General features: G+C 44.2%; 2 protein-coding genes and 1 long non-coding RNA gene across 3 annotated transcripts; 2 read left to right on the top strand and 1 right to left on the bottom strand.

Annotated features, from left to right (window-relative positions):
* Positions 1-5,206: 5,206 nt before the first annotated feature.
* On the bottom strand, positions 5,207-6,231 carry LOC139837803 (uncharacterized). The gene is made up of 3 exons (XM_071827085.1): positions 5,583-6,231; positions 5,422-5,507; positions 5,207-5,230 (listed from the first exon to the last, which is right to left on the bottom strand). The coding sequence occupies exons 1-3, from the start codon at positions 6,229-6,231 to the stop codon at positions 5,207-5,209; spliced, it is 759 nt and encodes a 252-aa protein (XP_071683186.1).
* A 497-nt stretch (positions 6,232-6,728) lies between these two features.
* On the top strand, positions 6,729-9,996 carry LOC139838374 (uncharacterized). Its single transcript, XR_011754628.1, has 3 exons — positions 6,729-7,804; positions 8,226-8,310; positions 9,631-9,996. It is a non-coding gene; the product is annotated as an uncharacterized lncRNA (long non-coding RNA).
* Positions 9,997-16,775: 6,779 nt separating this feature from the next.
* LOC139837802 (uncharacterized) lies at positions 16,776-23,918 on the top strand. Its single transcript, XM_071827084.1, has 7 exons — positions 16,776-17,198; positions 17,988-18,302; positions 18,453-18,936; positions 19,384-20,297; positions 20,640-21,015; positions 23,015-23,068; positions 23,899-23,918. Exons 1-7 carry the CDS (start codon positions 16,776-16,778, stop codon positions 23,916-23,918), a joined length of 2,586 nt encoding a protein of 861 aa, XP_071683185.1.
* Positions 23,919-24,408: the final 490 nt, after the last annotated feature.

The following is a 24,408-nucleotide window of genomic DNA, read 5'->3' as shown; positions in this document are numbered from 1 at the left end:
CTTTGCAACCAACTGCCGAAGGTATTCATGTGTTGACGTGTAATCAAGGACTCGGGCTGGCACAGGTTTATTTCTCGTAAAACATTCTTGTGTTTCTCGATGTACGGAGCCACCAAGCTGGAATTGTATAGAAGCGTGTAGTGTGCTTGATTGAAAGAAATCTTGTCCCTGCACACCGTTGCTTTCCTTCCTAGTGTGCCTTTTCCGGTCAGCCTCCCCTCATACCGAGATTCAGGAACACCAATCGGCTTAAGGTCGAAGAAAGTCAACACAAAACTCAATGACCTCCTCAGTTCCGTAGCCCTTTGAGATACTTCCTTCCGGCCTAGCTCGGTTATGAACATATTTCTTTAATACTCCCATGAACCTCTCGAAGGGGAACATATTGTGTAGAAATACAGGACCGAGAATTCTAATCTCTTCAACTAGGTGAACGAGGAGGTGCGTCATAATATTGAAGAAGGATGGTGGGAACAACAACTCGAAGCTGACAAGACATTCGACCACATCTTCCTGTAATCATGACAAAGTTTCTGGATCCATTACCTTCTGAGAAATTGCGTTGAGGAATGCACATATCTTCACAATGGCTAGTCGAACATTTTCTGGTAGAAGTCCCCTCAATGCAACCGGAAGCAATTGTGTCATAAGCACGTGGCAGTCATGGGACTTTAGGTTCTGAAATTTTTTCTCCTTCATATTTACTATTCCCTTTATATTCGACGAGAAACCAGACGGAACCTTGATACTGAATAGGGCTTCAAAAAAGATCTCCTTCTCTTGTTTGGTAAGAGCGTAGCTGCTGTGCCCTTCAAACTTCCCTGGATGATTGCCGTTTCGTCCTTTATGTTGTTTCGATCCTCCCGTGCTTCTGGTGTATCTTTTGTCTTCCCATACACGCCCGTAAAACCTAGAATATTCACACAAAGATTCTTGGTCAGGTGCATCACGTCGATTGCAGAGCGGACTTCCAAGACTTTCCAATATTCTAGCTCCCAAAAATAGATTTCTTCTTCCACATCGGCGCGTGTCCGTCAACGTCTTTCGAACAGGTCGACTGCCTGGACCCTTTCCAAAGATAACATTTAAATCCTTGACCATGTCAAATATATCACCACCACTACGGGGACAGTTTCGGACGGTTGTCCGCCTCGCCATCGAAATGCTTGCCTTTTTCCTTAAGGGATGCTTGCGCGGAAGGAAACGGCGATTGTACGGGTAAACAACTTTTTTGCTTTTTCCCAAATATTTACCTTCAGTCTCATCTAAACAGTGTGTGCATGCGTTGTATCCTTTGTTCGTCTGTCCTGAAATGTTACTAAGAGCGAGGCCAATCATTGATGGTTACGAATTGCAACGCTCGTAGGTCAAATTCTTGCTCGGTGTGCTCATCCCACACACGTACACCTGGTTTGGCCCACAACTCCAAAAGTTCATCAACTAATGGCCTTAGGTACACATCAATGTCGTTGCCGGGTTGCTTTGGGCCTTGGATAAGCACTGGCATCATAATGAACTTCCGCTTCATGCACAACCAAGGAGGAAGGTTGTAGATACATAAAGTCACGGGCCAGGTCTTTGTGATCGCAGCTCTGCTCCCCAAAAGGATTCATGCCATCTGTACTTAGACCAAAGTATAAGTTCCTTGCCTCACACAAAATCCGGGAACTCTCTCCCGATGTTCCTCCACTGCCGACCATCAGCGGGGTGCCTCAACATCGCGTCTTTCTTACGTTCTTCCATGTGCCATCGCAACAACTTGGCATGCTCTTTGTTTCTGAACAAACGTTTCAACCGTGGTATTATTGGAGCATACCACATCACCTTCGCAGGAACCCTCTTCCTGGGTGGCTCGCCCTCAACATCACCAGGGTCATCTTTTCTCGATCTTATACCGCAATGCACCACATATCGGACATTTATTCAAATTCTCGTACTTCTCACCGCGGTAGAGGATACAGTCATTAATGCATGCATGTATCTTCTGCACATCTAATCCTAGAGGGCAGACAAGCTTCTTTGCTTCATATGTACTGACGGGCAATTCATTATTTCTTGGAAACAGCTTCTTTAATATTATCATCAATTTCTCAAATCCCGAGTCAGTCACACCGACCTCTGCCTTCCATTTCAGCAATTCCAATATGCTACCCAGCTTTCTCTGCCCATCTTCACAACCTGGGTACAACAATTTGTGGTGGTCCTCTAACATCTTGTCGAACTGCAACCTCTCCTTATCCGTGCCACAGATCTCTTCTTGCATCGAAATGGCCCGACGAAGATCATCATCAACAGGATCATCTGATGCCTGTTCTTCACCTCCTTCTTCTTCATTGTCGTCCATTGCGGTATCATCGCATTCAGAGAACATAGATCGGTATTGGTCATCATTATCTTCTTCTTCATCGCCGTCTTCCATCATAACCCCTTCTTCTCCGTGCTTGGTCCAAACATTATAGCTGGACATGAATCCAAACCGAAGCAGGTGGCTCTTAATGTCTCTTGAGCAAGAGTAATCCTTCTCGTTCTTACATTTTAGACATGGACAGCACATAAAACCTTGCTCCGACTTGTTGGCCTCGGCCACAAGCAGGAAAGAATTCACGCCCTCTCTGAAAGCGGGAGCACATCGGTTACCGTACATCCATGGATGACTCATCTGCATCATAAGTACAATTATAAATGTTTAAGATGCAAACACGTTGCTAAAATTAGTATTGTACGGACTATGCATATATATAGTCGAGAAAATAGTTGCTAACCTTTTAGGATCAAAAAGAGGAGAAATCTTATCAAATAAAATCAAGTGGCATCCCTCTCACAAGCATTCCATCAAACACCTCTTGTGCACATGTAGAAAAAATGAGCTAGCATACACCTCCACCTTCACCACCAAGGAAAAAATGAGGTGGGGGGGGGGGGGGGGGGCTGGCTGCGTGTCTATATATAGGCATGGCCTTTTGTCGCGGGCCGTATTACGACCCGCGACAAAAGGGGTGCCGATCCCTTTTGTCGCGGGTCGTAATACGGCCCGCGACAAAAGGCCGCGACAAAAGCCTCTGCCGGCTTCGGAGCGACGTGGCCACACCATTTGTCGCGGGTGCAGGCGCGCCCGCGACAAATGGCTCCCACGGAAGCCCTATTTTCCACTAGTGGTAGTTGGTTTGATTATAACCAATAACTAGCAAATTTTTACCTCATATAAGGCTAGCAAAGATTAATTTCCACATATACTGTAGAATTTCGTGTACAAAATATTGTCATTTATTTTAATATGATGTGACCGTATTTCATAAGGTTTTCTCGGCAATGCGGATATATTTTATCCCGCGGTCATATATTTGTTGTTACCCGTGACTTCATGCATTTTGGTCAGTATTAGACCATTTCCATCGTGGCGGTGCAATGCTATAATTTGAGACAAAATTGATATCAACACTTCAAAAAAGGCAAGTTAATCATGGAAAGTGTGGTCTTTGAGTACGGAAGTATTCATGCAGTGTCCTCTTCAGATAGACCGGTTTGACTCTGAAATTAGATTATGCTAAAAGTATACAACAAAGTTAACTGGAATTTCTTAAGAGCAAATGTTAAGTTTGAGGTGTTTTGGAAAAAAATGAATTAGCTGAACTAAATCTGCTATTTACAACGGATCTATTTGTCTCAGGCTCAATGATTAGTGTGGTTCTTAACTGCTGGAGAAGGGTTGAAACTATTTGCGTTCTTCTACTTGACAGTGAAGTTACTCCGAAAGAACTTTATTTTGTTAATTTGATCTATGCTCTTCTCGATCGGTGTAAATTTAGCTCACAAATACAGTAAAGTTATTTTGAAAGAATTTTGTGCTCATTTGATCTATGCTATATATTCTCTATCATTCCGTGGCTATTCAGATCACAATTAGATGTAGAAAGTGCAAATTCTACCTGTCCTGGTGAAGCAAAACATGTTCGTAGTAACCACAGGTTGAGGAGACAACACCTGTAAATTTAAAAATCCTAAAATAATTGACAATTCTCTGAGAAGGTGGCAGGATTGTAGAGTATATTCTCCTATTAAACAAGGGTATCATAATTCAATGTTGTATCATAAACCTATTAACTTGCATGCACGGGCAGGTGTGAAGGGTAAAATATGGCCAGGAGACAGGATGTCTCTGTTTTAGTGTTGAGAGAGATTTGAGACTGAAACGGTTAAGAGACTGGGAAAAGTAGATTGATATTGTTTTTCTCTCGATTCAACTAATGATAAAATGGCTACTTTATATACAAGCGAGTTCAACCACTCAATCGCTAATTTATAGTAACTCGGCTATATTCTACACTAACTCAATCCCATAGACAACATGATAAACTCCAATTGTACTTGCATATAAAATTGGTGTGTGGCACCCCCTAATCCCACGGCCTAAGCCCATGATACGTTCTATTTGAAATTAACATCTACTACACGTGTTCCAGAATACAAGACGCCATATTTAGGAATGAAGGTAGTAGCTTGCAAGTTACCATTGATACATCAACATTATGCAAGCTGATTTTTCGTTGGGGGCAATAAAGAAAAGAGAAGGGGTGATGGGATACCTTTGCGTGCATCGTGGATAGTAGCAGTTAAAACATCTCCACCGGCGCCCTCCAAATAGTCGTCGGCAGGATCGTCGGCACTGCTGTATGGGGGGCACCGGCAGTGCATCCTCTATTTGGGGAGACTGTTCCCACACCGGCGGTCTCCAAAACTTTTTTTCTTTTTACAATATTTTGAAACAACATATCAATCACATTTTATTCATACAATCACACAAATAGAATTAAATTATTCATGGAATCAAACAAATAGTACTTAAATTATTCATACAATCAATCAAACAAATAGTACTTAAATTATTCATACAACTAAATAAACAAATAGTACTTAAATTATTCATATAATCAAACAAGTAGAAATAAAATCATGCATTGTTGGCGGCTCATCTCCTCGCCCATAAATGCGCAGCTAGATCCGCCTTCAGTTGTACATGGACACCTCATCTTGAATTTCATTGTGCATATGAAGAAAAGCGGCAAATTCTTGGGGTACATGCTCTACCTCAGCAAGTGGCCCTTGATAATCAAATGGTTGATCATCCTGCACAGGTTCGTCGCGCTCGCTCTCACTGATCATGTTGTGCATGATCACACAGGCGTTCATCACCTTTCACATCCAAGACTCAGACCAAGTGAGAGCAGGGTACCTGACAATAGCGAAACGCTGCTGAAGCACCCCAAAAGCACGCTCAACATCCTTGCGTGCTGCTTCCTGGCATGTTGCAAAATAGGCTTCCATCTCGTTTGATGGAGAGGGAATTGTCTTCACAAATGTAGCATGCGTCGGGTAGATACCATCAGCTAGATAGTACCCCTTGTTATATGCGTGGCCGTTTACCTCAAAGTTCACGGCAGGAGCTTGTCCCTCAACTAGCCTAGCAAACACAGGAGAGCGCTGCTGCACGTTGATATCATTGTTTGTTCCTGCCATGCCAAAAAATGCATGCCAAATCCAAAGGTCCTGGTCAGCCACCGCATCAAGAATGACATTGCACTCACCAGTATGCCCCTTGTAGATCCCCTGCCAAGCAAAATGGCAGTTCTTCCAGCCCCAATGCATACAGTCAATGCTTCCGAGCATCCCAGGAAACCCTCCTGCTGCATTCTTTTGCAGGATCCGAGCTGTATCATCTTCTCTTGGTGCTCTCAAATAGTCTTTAGCAAAGACTGCTATGACGGCTCGGCAAAACCTGTAGAGAGTCTCTGTACATATCGACTCTGTCATCCGTAGGTAGTCATTGGTTGTATCTGGAGGAGCTCCGTATGCAAGACAGCGCATTGCAGCAGTGCACTTCCGAATTGAGGTGAAGCCCCACAAACCTGTGCAATCTTGCTTGGCCATGAAGTACTTGTCGTACTCCCTGACGCCGTAGACAATCTTCAAGAACAGCTCCTTCTTCATCCTAAATCGACGCCGAAATTCCTTCGGCGAATGAGTCGCGTCGTCGTTGAAATAGTCGGCGTCAAGCAGCATTGCGCCGGCTTGACGATGCCGGTTGATGTTCCTCCTCTTGCCTTGCTTTGAGCCGCCGCGACGAGGCACGATGAAGAAAGGCTGGCGAACGCGCATCATGCTCGTCAGAATCAGTTGCTGCTGTTGCCGCCGGACAGCCTCAGCGTTCTGCTCCTCCGTGAACAGCTGCACCATCATCTCGTCGTCGCTGTCCATCGCGGCAATCGGACGAACACCTTGCGGGCGGGACGGTTGTGCCGCGGTGGCGGCGAGCTCTGTTCCGGGCGAAACAGCAGCCGCCGGTTGTAACGTCCCGGAAAATATTCCAAATTAGATTTGTTTGTTGTTTTGTTTTTCGCGTCATCGTGACGTCATCATGCATATTTTTTCTGCCATATTTTCAACCGCAAAAATTATTTTCCGAAAAACCCTATTTTGTTTTATTAAAATACCCCGGCGAATTATAAAGTCACCCCGCTCTTTTCTTAATTTCGAAAATCAAAACCAAACCTATTTTCCGGTCCGTTACTTTAAATAAAATGTTTTGCTAAAATTGTTTTGTTGTTTGCTAAATAAAAGTGGGCGAAAGCCTGACAAAGTTTTGGCCCAAAACTAGCCCAAACCCACCTACCACCTTGGCCTATTTAAGGCAGCTCCCCTCCCCTTCTTCCTCCTCCCCAAACCCTAGCCCCCAAATCAGATCTGAGATCCCATTCTTTTGCTCCAAAATCCCCACCCAAAATCTCTTCCTTTTTCCTCTCCCTTCTTCCCCAAAATCTTGTCCAAAATCTTTGTTTTTACCTGTCGCCGCCGGCCGTCCTTTTCCCGGTCATTCTCAGCCGTTCGCCACCCACCTTTTCCCGCGCGCGAGCAAGCTAGTAGAGCCTACGCCCGCTCTCGCCTCGCCTCGGGCTGGCCACCGCGCCAGGCCACTCGCCCGCTCCCGCCTCGAGTCACGCGCGCCTCCCGCGCGCTGGCCCGCACCCGGCCGCTCGCCACCAGCCACGCCGCACCAGCCGCCACGCGCCCGGCCGACCCAGCTCCCGCCTCGCACCACGCGCCCGTCGACCGAGCCGCTCCCGCGCGCGTCGCTCCGCGCCAGCTCTGTTCCTGCCGCATGCTCGCGCGAGGAAGGCCTGCTCCTTTTCTTTGCATCGATCCGGTCATATTCCACCTCGCTGCTCTGTTTCTTTTAGCGCGCGCACGTACGCCAGGAGCTGCCTCATTCTTGCACGTATATGTTTCTGTAACCAACTAGCATGTGAATGCTCTTCTTTGTCTCAACCCACGAGCAGGCCAGTACAACTCGTCAACTAATTGCTAGTTAAACTAGCACTAATTTTGTTGCACTTTGTGTGTTTCGGCCGGCAGATCTGCTTGGCTCCTCGCTGCTTGGCCGATCGTGTTTGATTCATTGCCACGTGTTCGACAAAATACCCGCATATCTTTGGCCTCCGTTAATTCTTCCGGCGATCATGCCTGATCATTCCACCAATCTATCCGGCGCGACCACTACCCCTCCACCGTTGCCACCTCTCCGACAAGTGCTTCTCCAACGCCAGCGCCGACACAAGTTCGACATCAACAACCGCGTCGGGTCCGCCGACGACTCACCGCCAAGATCTACTTTCCGGCGTCCGACGCATCGACTACTTCCGCTTCAACACGAAGACGACGACATGGATCCGATGACCCCAGTTTTGACTACTTCCTCGACGTCGGCGACTTCCGCCACTTCCACTCCGGCCCGGCGACCACTTTTGTTCCGGTACCGTGAGACCCCGACCATAAGCCCTATTTTCTAAATGTGCTATTTTGATCTTGTTGCATCATTCATACATGTGTGCATCACATATCTTCATGTTGCATCGCATATGTGGGTGTTCGGGTAAATAGTGATTCACCTAATAACTAAATATGGAATTGTGCGGGATTGTTATCTTGTCCCGGTTCCATTTAATTTTGACGTAGATCACCCATGCCATGCTTATGCCATGATAATCAACATTTAATTGCGGGGTAGTAAAACAACTCGAACCTAATATTTGTTTGTCCGGGGTTCCGACTCCGCTTAATTAGATAAGTTGCATCGCCGCATCATGTTTGCCATGTCATGCATGCATACCAAATCTTGAGCATGCCGGTTCTTCTTCCGTAGTAGTAAGACTTGCATATGGTGTGTGTTCCAGCATTTGCTTCTTCCTGGATAGGATCGCGAAGTGTTGCTGTGAGATTCGACGAGTTCTCCGGATGTCCCCCGGCAAGATTTAACAGGCAAGCATTTCCTAAACTCCTGTCTCTGCAGGAGTCGCTCACCTATTTTATTTTGCCTTCTCTCTTATGCTATCCTTGAGTTGCGATTCTGGTCACGTGTCCTATCCACCTGTCACCTCAAGCAGCCATATTGCCACCACCACCTCCTACAGCTGTTGTTTAGTTATCGAGTCTGTCTCGCGAGTCGTAGTGCATGCTAGTGCGGTTTATATCTTGTTACCGTTATTGTTATCTTATCGGGTTATTTGTTGGGGAATCATGACACATGGTTTTGAATATATTGTTGGAGATAATCACACTTACTTTATTGTTAACAACTAAAATTGTAAGCAGATGCATCTGTGAGCCCCTTTGCGAAAGCATCGGAACTTTGATTCGCTAATGTCCCCTAGGACCCGAGTTCTTGTTATCTGTTCCGAGATTGAGCGCTCTACCCATGCGTGGGGAAGATTATTGGGACCCCCCCTCACCAATTACCTTTTCTCAAATCAGTTGAAAAGGGGGCCACAACCTTGGTTTTATTTGGCGCATGCATATTTATATACTGTTGCCTTCGGGTGTTTACTTCCTGTTGCGTTCGGGTGTTTATTTTCTGTACTGCACTGCATAATTGCTAGACGACTTATCTAGTGCTTGGCCGTTAGTGCCCGCCTAGACGCCTACGCAACCTCTGGGTCCGTCTCGGAGTACGGCCGAACTTCGTCACGGGTAGCTTAGTTGGGTGGCCCCCCTAGACTTTCTTGTTGAACTGGGAACGGTCTTGTTGTGAGACATCGCCTGCAAGAAGCGGGTCAAGCATGCGTATGGTTACATTTGGGCAACCCCTGCAGGGTGTACATCTTATCGATAAGCCGTGTCCGCGGTTATTGACGACTTGGAATTGTATAGCTCGATCATAGAACAACTTACACCTTTATGTTGCTGCTAATAATCTGCTAATAACTTGCATAGTAATTTAGCACTACTACCACGGTTACTTAATAAAACTTGTCCACCGTGTGAGTGCCTTTGTAAGTACTTCCTTGCGAGGGGGGAACGCATCGGTTGTGTTATGTTTGCAGAGTATACAACTGCTAGTTTATGCGCTTTCTCATCTTCTCTGATTAGACGACTGTTGTAGAGTGTCTCTATAGGTTTTTAGTGCTTGCGCGCTGCCGCTTAACCCCACCATATTGCCTATGACGTTCCTCTTGCGTCCTCTAAGTCCCCTGCGTGCCTCAAGTACAAAGGACGACTGGTTGACGAACGCTTATACGTCTTGAAGTCTTGTTAAGTACGAACCTGTACTTATTGCTGCTTCTTTGGGACATAACCGGGCAGGTATGAAGTTATGTCCGACGAAGACGACGTTAGCAAGGTTACCCTCCGGCTTGGCCTGGGCAGGGTTATGGACGCCATCGTTTATCTTCAGGACTCTTAGTCCAATTTGTGTCTTGTCCGTACTCGGACGCATTCGATATTCTGTATGATTTGGATCTTTGTATTGTATATTTGTATCTTGACTCGTTGGAGTCGTTGTTGTAATATATGTTTCTTGTGGGCTCTATTGTAATCCTGTTGTAATGTTACCGCTCGTGTTAATTCCTCTGGCATCACGTGTGTGATTCGTCGCGCACGTCGTGTCGGAGGGCGTCCCTGAATCGATATCGTGCGGATTTCGGCGGGATCGCTGGAATCCTCATGATACCGGTTTCGGGGCGTCACACCGGTCGAGGAGGTGGCGGCCGTGTCCATGAACGGCGGTTCCTAGACAGGCGGCGGTGTATATTGCAAGCAGGGGGGAGTGGCGGCGACGGCGACGGTGGCGATCTAGAGGGGTGGGAGTCGGCTCGGGCGTGGGTAGGAGGCGGGAAATCGGTGTGTATGGCTGCCAGGCAGAGCCCACGCTCGTTTTCTGACGTTCTGCGAGGCGCCGGCGCGCCCGATTCGCGCCCTTGGCCAAGGGGCCGGCACACGGACACCGGCGATTTTATTGGGCTCGAAAACTAGCCGGCGCCGTTTGGGACGCACCGGTGCGAGCCCAAAAACCACGCCGGCCCCCAAAATGCTATCGGGGCCGCTATCGGGGTCGCCGGTGGAGATGCTCTTACTACGTACATGCTTTCCGGACTATTGGAACTGTGGACTGTGGTCCATGACCATCAATGCCAAGATCAAGACATATGCTAGTAAATTCTGCAAATAAAAAAAGCATTAGCATTTGTTTCATGACAAAGTATTTTAGTCATAATCCAACAGAAAAAGGAAAAAAGAAAAGGAAAGAGGAGATGCTGAAATTTGAATTTCGAACATCACTACCATGGTTATAACTTGTGACATACGGCCAACAATGCTAGTAAAATTTCTTCCTAGTGCCTTCAAGAGAGTTTCGTAGCTCGATCGGTGAGCACTACCATCCCAAGAGACGCGTGAATATTATCACAGGTCACACGAAGACATTTCCAACCCTTCATTCACGTTAACTGACTCCAATGACTGAACTGCTTAGTCAAGATTAAGTCAACCAGACAGCAACCTGTGTTGGGCCTCAGTATCAAACTAGATCAAAGCACAAGATAAACACACAACCTACCTTCTAACTGAACCATCTCGTCTTTTTCCTCACTGCAGCTATTTGCAATGTTCCACACCTTTCTGCTCTTGTGGATCTTAGCATCTTCTGTACAAGACTTAAGAACAACGAGCATGTCGCAACTCGCAAGTAACAGCAAGCTGCCCACCCAAGACCTGCGGCAACCTGACTATCTTAGATCCATTCTGGCTTGTCCAAGAGCAAGGAATGGAGAGGCCATGTGGTCTGATAGACTACCAGGTCTACTGCTATAATAACAGTGCATTCCTGAGGAGCAGCATCCATGACGGGTTAGGGATCCTCAACATCTTCTACCAAAATCGCACCTTCCTCGCTGCCGATATTAGTAAAATGGAGGACTTCGACCGCTGCCAAGTTCCAATCACAAACACATCCTTCAAACTAGGTTTTCAGCCATTCAATATCAGCCATGAGTTGTGGTTCTTCTATGATTGCACGGATAAGGTAGTACAGCCACAGCTGAAACATGGACTTGTTCCAATGCAATGTGGAAAAAACTCATTTGTTCGTCTAAGCCGAGGGCCCTACAGTGGTTCTTTATGACTATGCAGAGTACTTCGTAGATGGTTGCAAGACCACCGTCGTGCCAGTACTGGGGGCACCAGCGACGACGATGAACGCAGGTGACTACAAGGAATTAATCAGCGATGGTTTTCTGTTATCGTGGCCGGTGGTACCTGGCCAACTTTCAAGGGAAGGTATGGTTATCAGCTATTACTATGTCAAATTATATTTGCTAACATATACATGCAACACAAAGGAACTTCATAAATAAATTCAGGTAAATATACATACCGTAGATAACGTTAATTTTTTATTAAATAAAATGCTATATGGGTGAACTCAGCCAGCTTATTTCAGCTGAATTTCTAGAAAACATTTTTACGAAATCAACATCTATAGACTATTTTTTTAGAAGAGCAACATCGTTTCAGCTCAACAATACATCTTCGGGTTATTAGAATCACCAACCAAAAAATACAAGCTATACAAATGGAACCTCAAAACTGATGAACTGATCCAGGTTCCCAACTATAAGAACAACAAACATTTAGCAACTATGGTAGAATCAGGGCTACAGGTTAAAACAGGCATCTCTCGTTGGTTTCATTGACTTCATTCGCTTGATCTCCACTCCAGCAAATATGGACTATATTTAGTTGCAAATATTGTCTTAAAATTACTTTTTAGATACTTCAAAATAAATCTTATAGAGTTCTGTTTGTATAAAACTAGCCAGGTGTCCCTCGCAAATGCGAGGGCATCATCTTAAATGCACCCATTCTGTTTGTGAAATAAATTTATGGCTCTATGAACATTGAATTCTAACTTCTAAATGGATTCTACATCCACCACAAACTCTGATCATGGTTCACATAGTTGCTTGCACATAACCATGGTATATAGGGCCTTGACTAACCTGTTACAGACGTGGCAAGGATATTTCAATTGAAGAAACTTTCGAGGCATATAGGTGATTAAAAAACACTTACCCATGAGCTATATTGGTCCTCTACAACAGCCACAGTCGAACAAACCCCATGTATATGCCTTGATCCTGTTAGTCGCTAGGCAACTTTTTTGTTCTCATGGATGCCCTTGTGTAGAACAGAAGGATTGCACAAAAAGATGAGCTAGGAAAGTTAACAATGACAGAATTTCTCGCCAAAGCATTAGCCACGCTGATGTGGAATAACTGATGGTCTAAAGTGGTTGCGTAGCATCAAACTGCTTAACCATGCTCGTGCTCTCCTTCCTATGATAGCCATTATCTAGACACATTAGGCCTAGAACCTGATGTAACATCCTAAAAACTGTGCATTTTCAAATTCATGTATTGCATCATATCAGCATGTCAAAGTTTCAGTTTTAGAAAATATTTTACTTGTTTCTTGCAATAAAAGTTTTATATTGCTAGTTTTGCTCCTTGTTGATTAATCTATATGCATACTATAATTATCCAAGTGCTTTGCTGGATTGGAGCTATGCCCATTATGTCTAGATACTGTACTGGGAGTTTTTACTAATTTTCGTATTTTTTATATGTGTCAGTTTTGTAACCTGAAGCTAATTCAGTAAATTCAGAAAAAACAGAGAAGAGAAAGGAAAAAAAAAACTGACCGGCCGGCCAGGCCAAACGGCCCAGCCAGCATCCACGCAAGTCTGGCAACCAGGCTATGCCCTTTGCCTTTGCCTTTTCGTTCTTTCTTTTTCCTGACGGGTGGAGCCCACGTATTATCTCCAACCTCCAGCCAGAAGTCTTCGCGCGACACGGAAACAAACCGGAAACAAGTTCCACAAAAATCTCACCAAAGCTGTCGAATTTGCTACCGATTTCTGCGCCTATATATACCCCAATATCTCCTCTGTATATTGACCATAAAATCCCCAATTTTTGTGTCGTTAGGCTGCGCAAATTTCTCGCCGGAGTTTCGATCTGCCGCCTCCATTGGAGGTCGTTTCGACCTCGAACTCGAGGCTCTGGTCATCCCCGACCATCGTTCTTCCAGCCAAGCATCTTCCCTCAGTGCACCACGTCGTCCTTACTTTTTTTCCCCTTGCGCAGAGCGCTACGCCGTCCGGGTGAGTTCGCCGGAGTTCATCGCCGCCAAAACACCTCCATCCAGCCGTCACCATTTTTCCGCGAGGAGGAACAACTCGCAGTGACCTTCTACAAGCTCGGTTTCGTCTTCCGCAACTCATCGTCAAGTTCACGCAGCTGAAGAACCGTCGAAACGCCGACCACCGCCACCATCTGCATCCCCGTAGTCAACTGTTCCTGGTGAGCACCGCCGCCCGCGTGGACGTCTGGTCAGCGCCACGTCTACGCCGCGTGGACATCCTAGTCAGCGCCCAGTCAGCGGCTCGAGCCAATCACGTCGCGCCCAGTGTCTCTTAGTCAAAATAGAAAATTCGTATACATAATTCATAGAATATGCAAATATTGTAAAATTCATAATTAAACTTTTGTAACTCGGAATTGAACAAATAATATATCGTTGGATTCAGAAAAATGAGAAGAACATTTTCGCACTGTTAGTTTGTACTTTCAGGAAACTTGCGGATTTTCCAATTTAAAATAGTGTATATAGTATTTTTTTGTATATTTTAAATTCTGTAAACTATTTTAACATGGATCCAACGCCAAATTGCAGATACTAAAATTACCTATCCACTAGTATGCCTGCAAATGATATTAGAAACTATTTTACACATAGATATTTTTGCTCATTGTTAAATGGCTATTTAAAACCTCTATTGCATAAAATAATTGTTTATGAAAAGTTTTGTGTAAAATTTCGTTTCAGTGCATGCATGCATTATTTCATTATGTGTTTTACCTGTTTGTGTTGTTTGGCGTTTAATTGTGAATTATTTGTTTGCGTTAGATTGCCCGGATTGCAACGAGTGCGATTGCGACGACTGTCTGAACACCAACCAAGACAAGTGTCACAAACTTATTATCTTACTGTTTTCTATGCATTGGTAGTTGTTTTATATGCATACTGATTTCAAATTGCTGGTCCTGGGATATTATCAAAGTGGAGAGATTGCGAGAGATAAATGTTTTATTCTCTTAATGAAAACAACCATATCTAATTAATACACCCCTGGGTGGTAAGTGGTAATGCTTGGTTTATGTTGAGTGGTTGCACCGGGGTCATTTCAATGGTAGCACCGTGTGCATCACACTTGAGGTTGGCCACCCAGGAAAAAAGAGATTAGCCCGGTTTTCCTATTTTAGTAGCTTCCAATACAACCACATGTTATATGGGCTCTAGCTAGATTGAGTAGGTTGCGAGAACTCGACCCAATGTACAAAGGGTGGTAGGTGTCGGTAGGACGGAGCGCGTCCATTGTGGTTGAGGTATTGCTTCTGAAAGGTCTTGTCCTAGTCGACATCTGTCCATTTGAGCAAATTGCGCATCATGGAAGAAGAACAAACTAGGTCATGTGGGGAAAGTGTACAGCCTCTCGAGAGTGTCAATCTAAGTACTTAGCCGTGTCCCCGGTTATGGACAACTATAAGCAACTAGAGCTTGAAACTGTTGGATAATCTCGTCGGTCAATTTTCTGAAATTAATGCACCAGTTGGATCATGGGTAGTAAATAGTCTTATTGAAATACTATGTTTTAAGAAATGTTTTGAGAGTATGGAAAATAAAATTGGCTTTACGCAAATATGAACTCCACCTGCCAAATATCATGTAGTGATAGGCGTTTGAAAAAGTCACCATAGTGACATCTTGCCATTTCCATTTCAAGTGTAATGACCCTTTGGGACTGCAACGTTTTATGTTACAGGTTATTTCCATTTCAAGTGATCTATGCGAAATCCGTTTTCGATGAACTAGAGCTTGTCATGAGAATAAGCACAAGCTCTAAAACATCACATGGATAAGGTCCAAATAACAACCAAGAAAGATGATGCAAGGATGCAAAGGTTTGAGCTCTCTCCGAACGATACGATCGAGTTACTCACTCGAGAGCCCTATTGATAGTACGGCAACTAAACTATAAACCGGTCTCCAACTACACTATGAGACCGGTGAGAAAGAAACCCTATCAAGAGCAAACCTTATACTTGCGCATTCCACTTGAGCTCGATGACGACGATCTTGACCTCAACAAGATGGAACGTCTTTCTTGATTGTGCTTGCATGACGAAGTCTTGTGGATTGCTCCCCCATAATCCACCATGGGAGAGCTTCTTCTTCGGCGCATCTTCACATATCCATGATCACCATAAGGATCATTGCTCCCCCATAATCCACCATGGGAGAGCTTCTTCTTCGGCGCATCTTCACATATCCATGATCACCATAAGGATGGCAAGACTCAAGCAAAGGATCTCTTCGAGATGGCTCATCTTGAACTAGCACTTCATTTCTCCATGGCAAGCTTCAAGCTTATGATCTCTTCGAGTTGGCTCATCTTGAACTTGCACTTCATTTCTTCATTCTTCATCATGTTGATGTCTTGAAGTAACTTGAGGGCTCACTTCATCTTCATCTTCAAGACATACTTGACACTTGATATCCTTCATCAAATTCTTCTTATTGCAACCTTGAAGCCAACATATGGTTCAAGAATTGCCTATGGACAACTCCTACAAATATAACTCAATGCAAACATTAGTCCATAGGGATTGTCATTAATTACCAAAACCACACATGGGGGCTCCATGCACTTTCAATTCTGAAGACGAGTAAGGATACCATAGGTTGCGAGCTTACACCCAACATGTTCGCCTGTGGCGTGATGGAGCTTTTCGTTTATTTATTTGCTGCTTGAACTATGTTATTTTCAGCTAGCCTTGTGCTATGCGCTTTGTAATAAATATACCATGGATCATACGTTGTAATAATTAACGCATTTGCTATTCTGGTTATTCATCGAACTGTGTGTGCTAGCGATTGATCCAAGGGTCTAGCACAGAAAAGCACAGAGATTCAATCTGTATTCAGGTTGTGTCGCTTCAGATGGTATCAGAGCACTGTGTTGCCTGTAGGTTCGTGATCTTAGAAAATGGATTAGAAATAGGAAGACCATAGGAATTAAAACCATGTTTACTTCAGTCCTTACTTATCTCATTTTCATTCTAGTAATTTCTTATCATTTTCTGCTCTCATCCTTTTTCCTTTTTGAAATATAGATGGCAGAGTTCACCCACATCATCCATGCTGAAGTCGACGGAGATGGTTAGTTGTTCAGCACGCAACTAGCCTGTGCTGTGAGGGAGTTGGGCCTCCCAGCGCTCTACTGTAGAGGAAGACAGCTGGCTAATGGAAGGTGGGAAATAGAGGCCAATATCCGTGGACGTGCCATAGCACCTTACACGAAGGACTCCAGCTGGGACATAGGAGCGGACATGGCGATGCAGGAGGCATTGTCCCGTTTTTGCTACCAATACCATGGCAACTTTCAGCCGGACTCGACTTTTCGCCACTTTGGAAGGTGCGGCCTGAATGGACACCCCTTGAGGACCCATGGCGATAGGTCTCACCTGTCCATGTGCCGCATTCAGCATGAAGACATGGAGTGCCACCTGTGGGATGTGAAGGAAATGTTGAGGTTGGAGACCGAAAGGAACGCCACATCAACCGTGGTGATGAATCAGCTCCAGGGAGAATTATCTACCCTAAACCACGCCAACCATGTCATGGAGACTGCCCTCAACACGAGAGATGCTGAGATCACAGAGAAGGATGCACAGATCGCTGCTAGAGATGCTGAGATTGCTGCAAAGATTGTGCAGATCGCCGCAAAGGATGCACAGATTGCTGCACTCCAAGCACAACTCAACCCACCACCGCCGTCTGATGACGAAGACGATGATGACCCTGATAGTGATGATGATGGAGATGATGGTGGAGATGAAGGTGGCGCAAATGCTGAAGATGATGAGGAAGAGGAAGAGGACCCTGAGGAAGTGATCATCTATATCTCAAGCGATGATGAAGATCCTCAAGAGGATGAGCCACCAGCCATGGATACTCGCCCAAAGAAGCGCCGGTGCCAGAGGAGCAAGGACTACATCAAGCGCTTCAAGTTATGATTAGGATTGCCCACCAATTTAGTCTTCGTTAGGGAATCGATATCGCATTAGATTTATGTCATATCAAAACATGTGGTATGGCAAGTTTATGCTTAGGATTTGCTTTTCTCTAAACTGTGATTGTGTGGAATTTTCGTGAGGTCTATAAATCATTACTAGATTCGTTTTTATTAAAAGTTGTTGTCTGGGCGAGCTACAGTTTTTCTGCCTGATACTGTTTACTGCGCAATTTTTCATAAATTCCTGGAACGTCAGAAAAATCTGATTTTTTTTTGGTTAAATGCGTAATTACCTTTAGTACATGCACACAAATTGGCGTTCAATTCCGACGTGTTTTGGATGTCCAAAAAAATCCGTTTCTACAGTAGATGAAATCTGGACAGAATCTGTCATGTTTTTGAACGGTGCTTGTTTGTTGTTATGTCAATTGCTATGGTTGTTTGTTTTTGTGATGTTTGTGTATTAGTATGGGTAGTGTTTCCTTTAGTTTCTATCTATCTATACTTACCTTTGCTGAACCAACAGATGCCTCCTCGACGTGCACGGATAGGGAGCAACAACACTGGGAACAACAACCCCAATCCCGATGTGCAGCTGCTGATCAACGCACAGGCACAGCTCATGCAGACAATGAATCAGTTCATAGCGAACCAGAACCAGAGCAACAACAACCACCACAACAACAACAATAATCCACCTCCAGGGGTAGATATGCTCACAAGGTTCTTGAGGTTGAGGCCTGCTAAGTTTTCTACTGCACCTGAGCCAATGATAGCATTGGACTGTCTGCGTGCTGTGGACAAGGACCTAGTGACAGTGGGATGTACTGAAGCTGAGAAGGTGAGGTTTGCTGCTCACTTGCTTGAAGGACCAGCTGCATCATGGTGAGATAATTATCAGATAACTCACCCCATTGCCGGTATCACCTGGGAAATGTTTCAAGAAGGGTTTCGCACAGCTCATGTTTCAACTGGAGTTATGACCTTGAAGAGAAGGGAGTTCCGAAACCTGCGCCAGAACCACCGCACTGTGGCCGAGTACATAGAGGAGTTCAGCAATTTGGCGCGCTATCCACCGGAAGATGTGGATATTGATGCAAAGAGGAAGGAGCGATTCCTAGATGGTTTGCATGATGATCTTGCTGTTCAATTGTCCATTGTGCATATTCCTGATTTTCAGACATTGTTGGACAAAGCTACAATTCTTGAGGGAAAGCAGAAGCACGCTGAGAACCGCAAGAGGAAGCATAGCCATAAAAACAACAATGGAGACAACAATGGCCGAAACCGTCCCAACAATTTCACCGGCAGAGATATCAGCCAAGTGGAGTGCTTCAAATGCAGGAAGACCGGGCACTATGCTAGTGATTGCCCGGAGAAGAAGGATGGGAATGCGAAGCCAACCCCGTTTCAGAAGGGACATGTCAACCATGTCAACGTGGAGGAAGTCTACGAGGAGCCAGACGTCGTGATGGGTACGTTTCTGCTCAATAAATTTTCAGCACTCGTACTATTCGATACTGGAGCATCACATTCATTCATTTCAAGGGTATTTGTGGATAGAAATAAGATACCTACTAGGACCACAAACAGGCCTATTAAAATAAAATCACCCGGGGGAGAGATGATTGCGACCTATGGGTGTCCCCATTTGACCTTAGAGATTGGAGCACATAGTTTCCCCACTAGCCTAATTGTTTTGGAGTCACAAGGCTTAGATATAATATTGGACATGAATTGGATGACGGAATATGAAGGTGTCATAGATTGTGCTAATAGAGCAATAATGCTTACAACCCCGGAGAAGAAGCGCATTCGATTTAAGTCAACATTTCAGCTTAAGGGATCCAACATCAATTCTCTTAAGGGGGTTAGCATAGAGGATGTGCGCATAGTGAGAGATTATCTGGATGTGTTTCCAGAGGAGTTACCAGGAATGCCACCTGATAGAGATGCTGAGTTTCTTATTGAATTAATGCCTGGTACTGGACCTATAGCCAAGAGGCCGTATAAGATGGATGTAGATGAATTAAAGGAACATAAGAAAGAGCTTAGGGAGCAACTGCAAAAAGGTTTTATTCGGCCTAGTTCATCATCTTGGGGAGCGCCTGTTTTATTTGTGGAGAAGAAGGATTCTACTAAGAGACTAGTTATGGATTTTCGCTCTCTCAATGAGGTGACAATTAAGAATAAGTACCCGCTGCCCAATATCAATGACTTATTTGATGAGTTGAAAGGAGCAAAGGTGTTCTGTAAGATTGATCTTCGATCGGGTTACTTCCAATTGAAGATTCGAGAGCAAGATATACCTAAGACTGCGTTCACTACTAGGTATGGTTTATATGAGTATACAGTTATGCCATTTGGACTAACAAATGCTCCAGCATATTTTATGGCTATGATGAACAAGGTATTCATGGAGTACTTGGATAAATTCGTGGTGGTATTCATTGATGATATATTGATATACTCTAAAGATGAAGATGAGCGTGAGAAGCATTTGCGTTTGATCATGGAGAAACTTAGGGAACACAAGTTGTATACTAAATTCAGCAAATGTGAGTTTTGGTTGAACAAAGTGGGATTTCTTGGACACATTGTTTCAGAAGAAGGAGTTGCAGTTGATCCAAGTAAAGTAGCAGCTGTGACTGAGTGGGAGTCGCCTAAAAATGTAGGGGAAATCCGGAGTTTCCTGGGACTTGGAGGATATTACCGGAGATTTTTAGAAAATTTCTCCAAGATTGCCAAACCGATGACTGGATTATTGAAGAAGGAGAAGAAATTCACTTGGACTGATGAGTGCGAGGCCAGCTTTCAAGGACTGAAGCAACGCCTAGTAAGTGTACCTGTTTTATGTTTGCCTGATATTAAGAAGCATTTTCAAGTATATTGTGATGCCTCTCGTCAAGGACTTGGTAGTGTATTGATGCAAGATGGAAGAGTGGTTTCATATGCCTCGCACCAACTCAAGTATCATGAGAGGAATTATCCAACGCATGACTTGTAGCTAGTATTCGTCGTGCATGCACTTAAGGTATGGAGACATTATCTAATGGGAAAGCATTGTGATGTGTTTACTGATCACAAGAGTTTGAAGTACATATTTACTCAGAAGGAGCTGAACATGAGACAAAGGAGATGGTTCGAATTGATAAAGGATTATGATATGGATTTGCAGTACCACCCAGGAAAGGCTAATGTTGTAGCTGATGCATTGAGCCGCAGGGTTTATGTGAATGGTATAACCGCAGGGGAGTTACCATCGGATTTATGTGAGCTATTCAAGGACCTTAGGTTGGAAATAGTGCCAAAGGGATACCTAGCATCGATGGAAGTGGTGCCAACGGTGCTAGATAGAATTACAGAAGCTCAGAAGGGGGATGATGAGATAGATGAAATAAAAGAGAATATGGAGAAAGGTAAACCTGAAGGTTTTCGTTTGGATGAACAAGGAACACTATGGTTTGAGAAGCGTTTATGTGTGCCCAATGACCCTGAGATTAGGAAGTTGATTTTCCAGGAGGCCCATGATTCGCCATATTCTATTCATCCAGGTAACACTAAGATGTATATGGATCTGCGAGAGAGATTTTGGTGGTCTAATATGAAAAGGGAGATTGCAGAGTATATTGCATTATGTGATGTGTGCAGCAGAGTGAAAGCCGAACATCAGAAACCGGCATGATTGCTACAGCCGTTGCCTATACCTGATTGGAAGTGGGACAAAATTTTCATGGATTTCATTACAGGATTGCCCAAGACTAGATCGGGGTATGATTCAATTTGGGTAGTTGTTGATCATTTGACCAAAGTAGCTCACTTCATACCAGTAAAGACCACATACACAAGCGCCAAATTAGCCAAGATTTATATGAGCAAGATTGTGTGTTCACATGGAGTTCCGAAGGGAATTATTTCTGATAGAGGTACTCAATTCACTTGTCACTTTTGGCGCAAATTGCATGAATCACTTGGAACCAGATTGGAGTTTAGCACAACTTTTCATCCGCAGACTAACGGACAAACTGAAAGGGTAAATCAGATTTTGGAGGATATGCTTAGAGCTTGCGCTCTAGATTATGGATCTAGGTGGGATGAGAATTTACCATATGCCGAGTTCTCCTACAACAATAGCGATCAATCTAGCATTGAGATGGCTCCATTCGAAGCACTGTATGGTAGGAAGTGTAGAACACCACTGTTATGGGATGGAGTTGGAGAGCGCAGTTTATTTGGACCCGACTTGATCAAGGAAGCCGAAGAGAAGGTTCGACTTATTCGTGACAGGCTGAAAGTAGCACAATAAAGACAAAAGAGTTATGCGGATTCTAAGCGTAGAGAGGTGACATATGAGATAGGAGATAGAGCGTATCTTAGAGTTTCACCGCTACGTGGAGTTAAGAGGTTTGGTATTAAGGGTAAGCTAGCACCGCGATTCATTGGACCCTATAAAATCCTGGCTCGCAAGGGAGAGGTAGCTTATGATTTAGAGTTGCCAGAGGCATTAGCAGCAGTACATAATGTGTTCCATGTGTCCCAATTAAAGAAGTGTCACCCGGAGATGACGAATACACCGCTAAGAGATACAGTTCCGTTGGATGAGGTTCAACTAGAAAGTGATCTCACATATGAGGAGAAACCTATCAAGATTCTGGACACAGCGGAGAGGTTTACTCGAACCAAGACGATCAGGTTTTGCAAGGTTCAGTGGAATCATCATTCAGAGAAGGAAGCAACTTGGGAGAGAGAGGATGATCTTCGTGAAGACCACCCACACCTATTTGCTAGCCACTCCGAATCTCGAGGGCGAGATTCATCTTAAGGGGGTTAGGTTTGCTACATCCTAAAAACTGTGCATTTTGAAATTCACGTATTGCATCATATCAGCATGTCAAAGTTTCAGTTTTAGAAAATGTTTTACTTGTTTCTTGCAATAAAAGTTTTATATTGCTAGTTTTGCTCCTTGTTGATTAATCTATATGCATACTATAATTATCCAAGTGCTTTACTAGATTGGAACTGTGCCCATTATGTCCAGATACTGTACTGGGAGTTTTTACAAATTTTCGTATTTTTTATTTGAGTCAGTTTTGTAACCTGAAGCTAATTCAGTAAATTCAGAAAAAACAGAGAAGAGAAAGGAAAAAAAAACTGACCGGCCGGCCAGGCCAAACGGCCCAGCCAGCATCCACACAAGTCAAGGGTAGCTCACGCGCGCAGGCTCGCGAGCGAGAGACTACACGCGACGCGGAGCAAGTCTGGCAACCAAATTTTAAATTCTGTAAACTATTTTAATATGAATCCAAAGCCAAATTGCAGATACTAAAATTACCTATCCACCAGTATGCCTGCAAATGATATTAGAAACTATTTTACACATAGATATTTTTGCTCATTGTTAAATGGCTATTTGAAACCTCTATTGCATAAAATAATTGTTTATGAAAAGTTTTGTGTAAAATTTCGTTCCATTGCATGCATGCATTATTTCATTATGTGTTTTACCTGTTTGTGTTGTTTGGTGTTTGATTGTGAATTATTTGTTTGCGTTAGATTGCCCGGATTGCAACGAGTGCGATTGCGACGACTGTCTGAGCACCGACCAAGGCAAGTGTCACAAACTCATTATCCTACTGTTTTCTATGCATTGGTAGTTGTGTTATATGCATACTGATTTCAAATTGCTGGCCCTGGGATATTATCAAAGTGGAGAGATTGCGAGAGATAAATGGTTTATTCTCTTAATGAAAACAACCATATCTAATTAATACACCCCTTGGTGGTAAGTGGTAATGCTTGGTTTATGTTGAGTGGTTGCACCGGGGTCATTTCAATGGCAGCACTGTGTGCATCGCACTTGAGGTTGGCCACCCAGGAACAAAAAGATTAGCCCGGTTTTCCATATGGGCTCTCGCTAGATTGAGTAGGTTGCGAGAACTCGACCCAATGTACAGAGGGTGGTAGGTGTTGGTAGGACGGAGTGCGTCCATTGTGGTTGAGGTATTGCTTCTGAAAGGTCTTGTCCTAGTCGACATCTGTCCATTTGAGCAAATTGCGCATCATGGAAGAAGAACAGACTAGGTCTTGTGGGGAAAGTGTACAGCCTCTCGAGAGTGTCAATCTAAGTACTTAGCCGTGTCCCCGGTTATGGACAACTATGAGCAACTAGAGCTTGAAACTGTTGGATAATCTCGTCAGTCGATTTTCTGAAATTAATGCACCAGTTGGATCATGGGTAGTAAATAGTCTTATTGAAATACTATGTTTTAAGAAATGTTTTGAGAGTAGGGAAAATAAATCTGGCTTTACGCAAATATGAACTCCACCTGCCAAATATCGTGTAGTGATAGGCGCCAGAAAAAGCCACCATAGTGACATCTTGCCATTTCCATTTCAAGTGTAATGACCCTTCGGGGCTGCAACGTTTTATGTTGCAGGTTATTCTGAAGACGCGTAAGGATACCGTAGGTTGCGAGCTTACACCCAACATGTTCGCCTGTGGCGTGATGGAGCTCTTCGTTTATTTATTTGCTGCTTGAACTATGTTATTTTCAGCTAGCCTTGAGCTATGCGCTTTGTAATAAATATACCATGGATCATACGTTGTAATAATTGACGCATTTGCTATTCTGGTTATTCATCGAACTATGTGTGCTAGCGATTGATCCAAGGGACTAGCACAGAACAGCACAGAGATTCAATCTGTATTCAGGTTGTGTCGCTTCACCTGAGCCAATCACCCTGTTGTGATCATGCACTATGCCTTGTCCTGGTTGGCGTGTGAAAGAACATGGAGCCCCCATGTGTGGTTTTGGTAATTGATAACAATCCCTATGGACTAATGGTTGTATTCAGAATCTATCTTAGGACGTGTCCATAGCCATATGATTGGTCTCAAGGTTGCAAGATGAAGAAGATCGGGTACAATGAAGAAGATGGATGAAGAC

This window comes from Lolium perenne, chromosome 3, assembly GCF_019359855.2.
Source record: "Lolium perenne isolate Kyuss_39 chromosome 3, Kyuss_2.0, whole genome shotgun sequence".
Lineage (NCBI taxonomy): Eukaryota > Viridiplantae > Streptophyta > Magnoliopsida > Poales > Poaceae > Lolium > Lolium perenne.
Note: the sequence above shows the minus strand (reverse complement) of the source record. Positions and strands in the feature narration are given on the sequence as shown.